Source organism: Chrysochloris asiatica, unplaced genomic scaffold (assembly GCF_000296735.1).
Source record: "Chrysochloris asiatica unplaced genomic scaffold, ChrAsi1.0 scaffold00024, whole genome shotgun sequence".
Lineage (NCBI taxonomy): Eukaryota > Metazoa > Chordata > Mammalia > Afrosoricida > Chrysochloridae > Chrysochloris > Chrysochloris asiatica.
In genome coordinates this window covers 3,604,815-3,615,887 of record NW_006408542.1, presented here as the reverse complement: position 1 = coordinate 3,615,887, position 11,073 = coordinate 3,604,815, and the positions used below count along the sequence as shown (strand labels likewise).

General features: G+C 38.2%; 1 protein-coding gene across 2 annotated transcripts in view; it reads right to left on the bottom strand.

Annotated features, from left to right (window-relative positions):
• Nucleotides 1–6,072: 6,072 nt before the first annotated feature.
• The window catches only part of GPATCH11 (G patch domain containing 11), a 13,496-nt gene continuing 8,495 nt past the window's right edge, over nucleotides 6,073–11,073 (bottom strand). For both annotated transcript variants that reach the window (XM_006839360.1, XM_006839361.1), the window contains 4 exons: nucleotides 8,963–9,053; nucleotides 8,129–8,245; nucleotides 7,141–7,222; nucleotides 6,073–6,128 (listed from right to left, as the gene is read on the bottom strand). In XM_006839360.1, the coding sequence (XP_006839423.1) occupies nucleotides 6,073–6,128; nucleotides 7,141–7,222; nucleotides 8,129–8,245; nucleotides 8,963–9,053 (346 nt within the window). The remainder of the gene's footprint in view (nucleotides 6,129–7,140; nucleotides 7,223–8,128; nucleotides 8,246–8,962; nucleotides 9,054–11,073) is intronic.

The window sequence follows — 11,073 nt, the reverse complement described above, 5'->3', positions numbered from 1 at the left end:
TGTGTGTTTAGGGATTTCACTGTTGAAAATGGCTCCTAAGCAGTGTTCTTAGTGTCCTTAAGAACAAGAAAGCTGTAATGTACCTTATAGAGAAAATGCATGTTAGATAAGCGTCACACAATGTTAATGATCAATTATATAAATACATGCATTTTCTTTAAATAAAAACACCTAAGACAGATTTTTAAAATATTATTATTATTATTGACTAGTTGATAAAAATGTGACAAGGACCTCACAAGAACCTAACCTTTTATTTCCCTTTCGGAGCACCGGCTAAGCATTTGCTAAGTCAGTGTTCATGGGTACTTAATGAACCACAGTGGCCATGATTAAGGAGAATCAGTTGTATGTATCTACCTACCTACCAATGTATTTGCCTAAAACTTTCACAAATCAAGTTACTCTTAAATTAATGCTGTCACTTTCTGTTCTATTTCTCTTTCAAATACACATATGCTGGTTGCAGCCTAGCTAAGAGGCTGTGATCTGCCAATTACTTGACATCAAGAAAATAACTCCTTACTGAAGGCATAGTTTCGAACAGTGGCACTGTTGGCATTTTGTGCCGGATAGTTATTTGTTGTGAGTGGCTGTCCTGTGCATTATCAGATATTGAGCAACATCCCTGGTTGAAAACCAATTCTCTGTGCCAGTGGTTCTCAAAGTGTGATCTCTGGACCAGAGGCATCCACGTCACCTGGAACTTGTTAGAAAGGTAAATTTTTTGGTCCCCCCTCCAAACCTAGTGAAGTAGAAATAGATTCTTCTGGGGTGAGCCCAGAAATCGATTTGAACAGGTCCTCCTAGTAACTGATGCACCATAATATTTGCAAATCATGTTGTAGAGCAGTGGTTCTCAGTGAGGACAGTGTTGCCCCACGGGACATTAGGCAGTGTCTGGAGACACGGTTGTTACGGCTTGGTGGGGTGAGGGAGGTATGCTACTAGCATTGACTGGGATGCTGCTAAACATCCTACAATGCACAGAAATTATGCCCCCAAAACAAAGAATTATCTATCCAAAAACGTTAACATGGCACGATTGAGAAACTCTAGAGATTCTCAGTCTTGGGTTGGACATCCAGAAAGTCCACAGAGGGGTTTTAAAGTATTGATTAAACATAAACCAAACAACCCGTCTGACACTGAGTTGATTCCAACTCGTGGTGGCCATATGCTGCGGAGAACTGAGCTCCATCAGATTTTCAGGGCTGTGACCTTTTAGAAGCAGATTGCCAGGTCGCCTTCTGAGGTACCTCCGTGTGAGTTTGAATTGCCAACCTTTTGGTGAACAGCTGGGCACTTAACTGTTTACACCCCCCCCCCCAGGGATTTCTCAAAGTGCTGACAAAATGTCCAAAATACACAGGTTTTTATATAGAACCTTAAAATTCTGAACTGGATGACACTTTAGAGATGAAGGGTAAATATGTAGTAAAAAGATTTCTTCAGATTCTTAGTTGTTTGAGCCTTTTAAGAGCCAGATACAAGAGAGCTTCAGAAAGTTCTGGGTGAAATTCTGTTATCTTTTCATTCCTTCTTTCCACAAATGGAATGAAAGTAGTCTCTTAAGTCTGCTCTTATACTCTCCACAGAATATGGCTTTCTCTCATCTTCCACTCAGCCTTTCCTTTACATTCCAAGTCAAGTGCCAAACGTTCTCCATTTATCAACCTCTCAGTTGTTTCTTGTATTTGTCCCTGCCTTCTATTATGGCCTTGATTCAGTTGGTTTTTATTGCTCACTCAGACAACTGATTTTCATTCTAAAAATCTTTCCTTTGCAAGGCAGTGTTTTCTAAACACAGATCTCATGTTACTTCTTTATTCAAAAATCTCTAAAGGTATTTGTTCAAATGGCTCCAAGACTTGATATGTCTTCCCAGTTTGGCTCCAGTCTTGTCTTCACATTTTTATCTCCCATTATGTACCTCTTGTCCAATGTTATTTAAAAATAAACTCCATTATTGAGATATAATTCACTTATACAATTTTCCCTCTTAAAGTGTACAATCCAGTGGTGGTGTGTACATTCAGAGCTGTGTAATCATCACTACAATTTAAAACATCTTTGTTACTCCCAAATAAACATGTACCAATCAGTTGTTACTCATTTCCTCCCAACCTTCCCAGTCCTGGTCAATCACTACTTTCCTTTTCTTTTCTATAGATTTGTCTATTCTGGGCACTTCGCATATGTGGAATCATACAATTTGTGGTCTTTTTCACTTAGCAGAATGTTTCCAAGGTTCATTCACGTTGTAGCTTAGGTTAATACTTCATTCTTTTGGTGACCAGATAACATTGCATTGTATGGATATACTATATTTTGTTAACGTTTAAGTTGTTATTACTTTTTGGCTATTATGAATACTACTTCTGTGTACATTCATGAACAAATTTTTAAGTGGACATGTATTTCCATTTCTTTTGCGTATATACCTAGGAGAATTGTTGGGTAACATGGTAACTCCTTCCTCCCAATGTTGTCAAAGTTACGCCCATCTTTCAGAACCTAAACCTACTCACTTAGGTGCATGTATGTGGGAACCATGTCCTACTCAGAATGCTTCTTCTGTCTACTGCTCTCATTGTTTCGTACCTCACCACTGTGCTTACAAGTTTTCCTTGGAGCACAGTTAAGTCTCATATGGGCATTTCCCTCATCATACTATGAATTTCTGAAAAGCAGGGTTTCTCATTTTTATTCAGTAACCCCAGGGCAGCACACACACACTACCCTGCATCAAGCAGGAACTAAGAACAAAGACGTCACTTTGAGACTAAGGTGCACCTGACTCAAGCATGGTATTTTCAGTCCTCTCATATGTATATGAATGTTGGACAATAAGAAACAAAGGAGAAGAACTGATGTATTTGAATAAGGGTGTTGGCAAAGACTAGTCAAAGTATCATGGCCTGCCAGTCAAACAACAAATGAGTCTTGGAAGAACTACAGCCAGAATGATCCTTAAAAGTAAAGATGGGGAGACTTAGTTTCACATACTTTGGACAGGGGATCAAAAGGGACCAGTCCCTGGAAAAGAGTATCATGTTTGGTAGATAGAGAAAAAGAGGAAGACCCCCAACAAGATGAATTGACACAATGGCTGCAACAGTGGTCTCGAACAACAATTGTGAAGATAGCGCAGGATTGGGCAGTGTTTTATTCTGTTGTGCTGAGGTTCACTATGAGCTGGAACAGACTTGCTGGCATGGAGCAATACAAAAACATTTGAATTGGTGGGCAATATAAGAAGAATTACCAGGGTCTTATGATTTAGCCTATAAAACATTCCTATGTTAAATAATAATAATATTCACTTTCAAACTTCAACAATTTCATGTTTAGCAAATAGCAACTGAATTGTCGGTGTAAATTAAACTGATGATGGTTTGTTAGAGTGCGTTTATTTTCTAATTCAGAAGCTACAGTATTTTGGGTTTTTTATTAAAATGAAACATTTTTTATATCCTAGATAGGATTTAAAAAACACACAGCATAATATAAACAAAAGAGTGACATGTTAAAATTTACTGTTTTTATGTTAAATTTCATGCAAAATAAAATAATTTTAAACTTTTGGTTCCTCCAGTCTCATTATTTTCTAGTTAGGAAGTCATAAAAAAAGGTCAATATGACTAAATAGTTTTTACTCATATTGAAAGCCTGTGTTTTCAACCTTAAATTTAAGGACAAGGATGGAGGGACACCTGCCACATTCTCAGGCTAGTCTACATAATCAGAGCACAGGAAATGGTGGCCACAACATTGGGGGAGTCTTGGATTCCATCAAGGTTATTCTCATATTCTCAGCATAATTCTTCAGGAACACATCTGAAATATTCTAGGCCCTTACACCTGAGGTGGCTTGTTCTCATAGTCTGTCAGAAGATTAAAAAGAGATGCCAGTTCATGTCTAAGTCTATTCCATGTGAAACAAGTCATATGACTTTCTTTGGGATTAACTGTAGATCGGTATGCTAGTTAAATGACAGGTAAGTCCTTTATTTTAACTCCAAGGAAAAGATGTATTTATTCATTTGTTTCAGCTACTAATAACATTTTTTTTTCAGATTTTTGATATTGACTTGGGACTAAACATTAAGCAATAGTGTACAATCATAAACAATATTTGCATCTATCTTTACATTCATAAAAGTAATGACTCATTTTCTGGATGAGGAACTAAGGCCCAAAAGTTAACTCAGTTAATGGTTATCAATCTCCGCTTCAGCTTAGAGACGAGAGAAGTAATGCCCAGTCCTGTAACCTGCTTCATCAGAATCTCTGGGAGTGGTACCTTTGCATTATCTTTTTAAAAAACTCTCCTTTAGGTCAAAGATTAATCCTCTGATTGTATTAATCTGTTCAAGTGAAGATGCACTTTTGCAGTTCTTGTGCACAGTATACCTAACAGAGGAAGAAGAGGTCGGTTTCTTGCTCAGTGCTATTGAAAGGAAAGCTGTGTATTAGTTGAGGTAAAAATTGGTACCCCAACTGATCCAAAGGAGGTTGATGCTCTATATTTAATTTATAGCACCAGTGCTCAAACTCAAGTGCCTACCAGACTCATAAAAATAAATCCAGACATCCCCAAGGAACAATCCTAAACTAGCTGAATCAAAATCACTAATGGAGTCATTTAGGAATGTGACACTTCAGAATAATTCCCAATTTCATGCCCAACCATGGATGGGCTCCTTAAAAGTATGCCATGTCGTAGATCATTGTTCAGTTAAATAGTAGGTAAGCCAATTTTAGTTTTAGACAGAAAAACGACTTTACTCAAAAGATCTCCTACATAGGCTATACACGTCTCCCTGGAAACTCAAGATTTTTAATGTAAGTATTATAATTACTTGGTTTCAAAAATTAGAATTTGGTACTGCTAATGAACCCCTGTTGTTGTAAAGTGTAGTCATGTTGGTTCTGACTTTTAGTGATGTATATATAGCATTTCCAAGACGTGGCTGGTCCTGGAATGGCACTACAGGATCAGCACCAGACTCTGAGCCACAAGGTCAGCAGTTCAGACATAACCGGCTGCTCCTTGGAAACCCTATACAAGGTTGCCATGAGTTGGACCCAACACAACAGTACTTCACAACAGCAACAATAGATTCCTGATGTGGTGCTATAAGATTAGCACTGGACTGAACCTCAAGATTGGCAGTTCAAATCTACCAGTTTCTCCTTGGATACCCTGTACAGGGTTGCTATGAGTTAGAACCAACTCAATGAAACTTAACAATGACAAATGGAAGAATGGGAGTTCTGGCATGGTGCTGCAGGATAACCACTGGACTACTAACCACAATGTTGGTGGTTGAAACCCACCAGGGTCGCTATGAATTGGAATCAACTCAACAGCACACAGTAACAATAACAACAACACTCGAACAAAGCCACTGACCTCAGTCTCACTGAAGGGAATATTTTTTCTCTTCTTCATGCTTGTACAAGGAGGAAGAAAACCTCTCCTTGGGAGAGAGAAGTTTGGGAACAAGTACTCTGAACCCTCATGTATTCCTTTCCAACAAAAAAGTGTCTGTTAGTAAAACTGGGAGAAGGCACTGAGCATGTGTGGCTCGATCTAACTGAGAGTAAATCGGTTCTGCCCCTGCTAGGAAGAAGGCTGCCACTCTCTCCCACTGCAGAACTATCAGGGAGCCCAACTCGAGAGCAAGTCAAACTTGTTCTCCATCTTGGTTTTATCACTAATACAGCGGCTATGTATCAATCTCCTGCTGACTCTCATGCCTTATTCAATTTATTCCAAAGTGAAGAGGCAAAAAAGGGGAGTACATATTGGTGTCCTTAGACATCAGAGGTATCATAATACAGTCATAAATTGTCATTGGCCATGCCTGTGATACTTGTGTTCCAAAGTAGCATCCCACTATTTTCTCAAGTCAGTGAATAATTATATACTTTGAAAGTACATAAATGAATAAAATCTTTCATGAAGGACCTCTTTCTGTACTGGCATAAAAAATCTGCAAATTCCAATTGCTTGGTCTAAGAAACGTGAATATTTTTCTAGGTTCCACTTTACTGGGAATATTTTTAGTCATGATCTGCAGAAGTTGGTCCAGGGCAATTTGAAGATAAGTCTTCTTTATCTGGGGAAAATAAAAAAATACAGTTTTTATAGTAAACTATTTCAATGTAACATTGTATTTTTGATCTACTTATTTTAGTAATGAAGAATAGATAAAAAGAAACAAGAATAACTACAACATCTTCATTGTCAACTAAAAAGTCATTAAATATTAAGGGATTTAAAAAGTTTGTAGAAAAATTCCATTCTTTTTATTCCATCTTCCACAAACTTTTTGAAACCCTCTTCATACAAATTAGAAAATGTCTCTTAAGTCCATAAGACATGTGGCAAGCCTTAAGCCATCTTTTCCCATACAATAAAATAAAAAAGGGGGGGTATATTTCTTGATATCTGGTTTTTATGGTTTGGGAATGGTGTGGCAGGTTAATGGACTGGACTGCAAAATCAGTTTGAATCACAAGGTTGGCGGCTCAAGTTCACCAGCTCCACAGAAACCCTATACAGGGTCACGATGGTTTAGAACCAACTCTACAGCACTTAACAACAATGTAGACATTATGGACTTTGGGTGTGGCACTGTGTATCAGCACTGGGCTGCAAACCACAAGGTCAGCATTTCAAACCCCCAAGTGCTCCTCGGAAACACCTGTACAGGGTGGCTATGAGAACCGGCTCCACAGCACCTTAACAACAACAACAACATGTAGAAATTAGTTCTACTAATTAAATACAAATTTCTTTGAAGTACCTATTGCTAAAGAAAGAATCTTTAAAATAAAGCTGGAAAAAATTTTTTCATCTTCCTCAAGAAGATTAAAAAATTGCTTATTTTGAAGTAGAAGACTGAAATTTTCCTTCTGTGCATTTAGTTTCTGAAAAGTTAGAAGCAACCTCAACAAGGTCTCAATTATTTTTAAAATCACTATTTTTTTTAAGACATCCATCCCACATTGCTATTTGGATATAATCAAACATTTCCACTGGAAATGTTACTTTTATAAAAAAGCACAGCTAAAAATCAAAGAGCACTCTTATTCAGTAATGAATATAAGTTTAAAGCATTTTCTTACCTTCGTAGGCTGTCCCACACCAAATACAATACAGATGTTCTTCTCTTAAATAACTAGTCAATATTTGTAATTTTTCCAGTACCTAGATATAGACACAGTATATTAACAGTTTATATTGAACAGGACCTTGATCTCCTGAAGTACCTTAAATCACGCTGAATTCACCCAAGGCCATAATTCTCTGCTATACTCTCAATCAGGTATTAGAGATGTTAGTGTACAAATAATAAGATTAAAACAATGGGAACCAACTTACTAGCCACACTCAGAGTTTTACAGTATCTCAGGCACTGTAATAGAGACCACTTGCTGAAATATCTGTTTTAGATGGTTGTATTATAGTCAGTATCCCTTAACAATCCTTCCTATTTTAAGGAATCTATCGCCCCATATGAGCATGAGTGTACATACTACTTTTTTTTTTTTCTTTTTGGCCATAAACGTTCTCAATATGGTCACCCAGTTAAGTGGAACAAAGGCTTTTCAAATGTTCTCTACAAAATTCTTACATGTAAGTAACTAGGACTATATCTTCCATCTTGAGTAATCTCCATTTTCTTTAGATTATGTTTTTTCTGTTTTGGTTTGTACTGCTTACTGGGGGTACGTAGTCATTAGAATCTCTTGAAGTTTAACTGGAAATAAGGTATAAATTAAAATAATTTACATTTGCAAGTAATCCATCATTCAAACCTAGGTGAGGAGAGAGCAAACCGAAGTTAAAGGGAGAAATTATAAGAGCTTTGATTTGGGGTTTATAAAAATAATCCTGTAAATCAGTGGTTCCAAACTGGCAGTGTCTGGAAACACTTTTGGCAGTCATAAGGGGGCTGGGTGAGATACTGACATCTAAAAGATAAGAGGCCAGGGAAGCTGCTAAACATTCTACAATGCATGTACAGGACAGGACCTACAACAAAAAAATACTCAGTCCAAAAAGTCAACAGTGCCAAGAAACCCTGCTGTAAAAAACTGGGGGCAAACATACACTTAAATCTTCACTCTTATATTCATCTTCATCTTGATCTTTTTCTTCTTCTTCCTCTTCTTCACTCTCCTCTTCAGGCCTCAACCAGTACCATACCTCCCGGGGAACTTGAATATTCTGAAAAGATAGACTTAGTCTCAATTAAACATAACTGTGCAATGCTGTTACAGCTATTAGTGGTCTATTCATTTTAACATGTATCCACTTTTTTAATACATATTTACTGAGTACTGCTCCAAGAGTAAGGTGGTGGTGGTGGTGTGCGATGGAGTCGGTTCCTACTCATAGTGACCCTGTATAGGGTTTCTGAGGCTGTAAATCTTTACGGGAGCAGGAAGCCTCATCTTTTCCCCACAGAATGGCTGATAGATTCAAACTGCTGACCTTGAGGTTAGCAGCCCAAATCATAACCACTACGCTACCAGAGCTCTTTAAGAGTAAGGTTGTTGTTGTTAAGTGCCGTCGAGTCAGTTCCAACCCATAGCGACCCTGTACAGGGTTTCCGAGGGTGTAAATCTTTACGGGAGTAGAAAGCCTTATCTTTCTCCCATGGAGCGGCTGGTAGTTTCGAACTGCTGACCTTAAGATTCGCAGCCCGATTCGTAACTACTACGCTACCAGAGCTCCTTAAGAATAAGGTACTGTTCCATAAACTATTGGGATACAGAGTTCAAACAATATTGTCACCAAGCTGCTGACAGTCTAGCAGCTGGTGAGTTTGAACTACAAACCTTGTGGCTCAAATGACCTGCAGTCCAGCACATTATCCCACAGCAGTACACCAGGACTGTGTGTTACAATATTTTACCAAAGTGAAAGTGGGTAAAGGCTTACCTTCTGCATATCCAACTGCTGACAGGCACACTGGCTTCTCTTAAGGTCTCCTTCAAGCTTCATTTCATCTTGCTTATTTTTAAGTCGCATTCTAATTTAAATTGTTAAAAAATTGTACACGTCATATGCATCTATAGACACTCCTTAACCATCATCTATACCTAAGTGCCAGAAAACATTTCACAATAAAAAGATAATAGACTTGCAGCAAGATGGCAAACTAGGTAGACGCACTACGTGGAAACTCTACAACAAAGATATGAGGGACCAAAGGAAACAGATGAAAATCCTGGAACCCTGACCTTCAGAGGAAAGGTTAGAGAAGTGGACTGAGTGCTTGCTGGGAGAAGTTGAGCAGGGGCAGTGAGAGAGGGAGACTGACTGGTAAATCGCCAGCCAGATGTGAAGTGACCTTGAATTTTGTGAGCAGCTTTGGCGACAGAAGGTGTCCTGGCAGAGCAGATTAAATAGGAAAGGGAAAGGTGAGACACTTTTTTTTGCCCCACACTCCCCTGGTTACCAGAGATGTCACCTCCCACCATCATGTACCCCAGAGTAGACTCTGCTCACCAGGAAGTGGGAGCATGTGATTTTGACTCACACCAGTATGAGGTGGGGGTTGGCTGTGCAGGTTTGGTGCCTGGATTTAGTTCTTTCAACGTAGATTCATTTGTCCTTTTAGCATGGCATGGTACTTTTAATATTCTTCTTCAACACCATAGGCTCAAATGCATCAATTCTTCTACAGTCTTCCTTATTTTCTATCCAACTTTCATATGCATATGAGATTACTGAAAAATACCATGGCTTAGGTTAGGTGTACCTTAGTCCTCAAACTGACATCTTTGCTCTTCAACACTTTAAAGAGGTCTTGTGCAGCGATTTGCCTAATGAAATATGTCGTTTGATTTCTTGACTGATGCTTCTATGAGTGTTGATGGTTTATCTGAGCAAAATGAAGTCTTTGACAACTCCAATCTTTTCTCCATTTATTGTAATGTTATTTATTGGTCCAGAAGTAAGGATTTTTGTTGTTTTTACTTTGAGGTGCAACCCATACCAAAGGCTGTGGTCTTTCACCTTCATTAGTTAAGTATTTTAATTCCTCTTTGCTTTCAGCAAGCAAGGTTGTATCATCTGCATATCGCAGGTGTTAATGACTCTTCCTCCAATCCTGATACCATGTTTTTATTCATATAATCCAGCTTCTCAGATTATTTGCTCAGCATACAGATTGAATAAGTATGGTGAAAGAATACAACCCTGGTGTACACCTTTCCAATTTCAAACCTTGTTCTAGTTGAACAACTGCCTCTTAGTCTAAATACAGGCACCTCAAGAGCACAATTAAATATTCCAGAATACTCATTCTCCTCAATGCTGTCGATACCTTGTCATGATCCACAAAAGCCCTTCTTACTCAATAAAGCACAGGTAAACATCTTTCTTGCATTCTCTGCTTTCAGCCAACATCCATCTGATATCCCTCGTCTCATTTCTTCTTCTGAATCCGGCTTAAGTCTCTGACAGTTCTCTGCCAATTTACGGTTGGAGTCCCATTTTTAATTTAGCAAAATTTTGCTTGCATGGGATATTAATGATACTGTCCAATAACTCACTTCCACGTTCTGTTGTCCTTCAAATTTCTTGGCAGAGATAAGTCAGTGCCTCCAGTGCTACATCAGTTTGTTGAAAGATTTCAATTTGTATTCCATCAATTCTTGGAGTCTTGTTCTTTACCTTCAATGAATCTTTGACTTCTTCCTTCAGTATCATTGGCTCTTGATCATATGCTACATTTTCAAATGGATAAACATCAACTATCTCATTCTGGTACAGTAACTATGTATTCCTTCTATCTTCTTTGATGCTTTCTGTATCATTCAATATTTTACCCATGGTATTTCAAGTTGAGGCTTGAATTTTTCTTTAGTTCCCTCAGTTTGAAAAATGCAAGCATGGTTTTCCCTTTTGGCTTTGTAACTTCAGGTCTTTGCACATTTAGTTATAATGGCTGACTCTGTCTTCTTGAGCTGTCTTTTGAAATTTTCTATTCAGCTCTTTTGCCTCCTGATTTCATCCAATTGCTTTAGCATCTCTAGCCTGGAGAG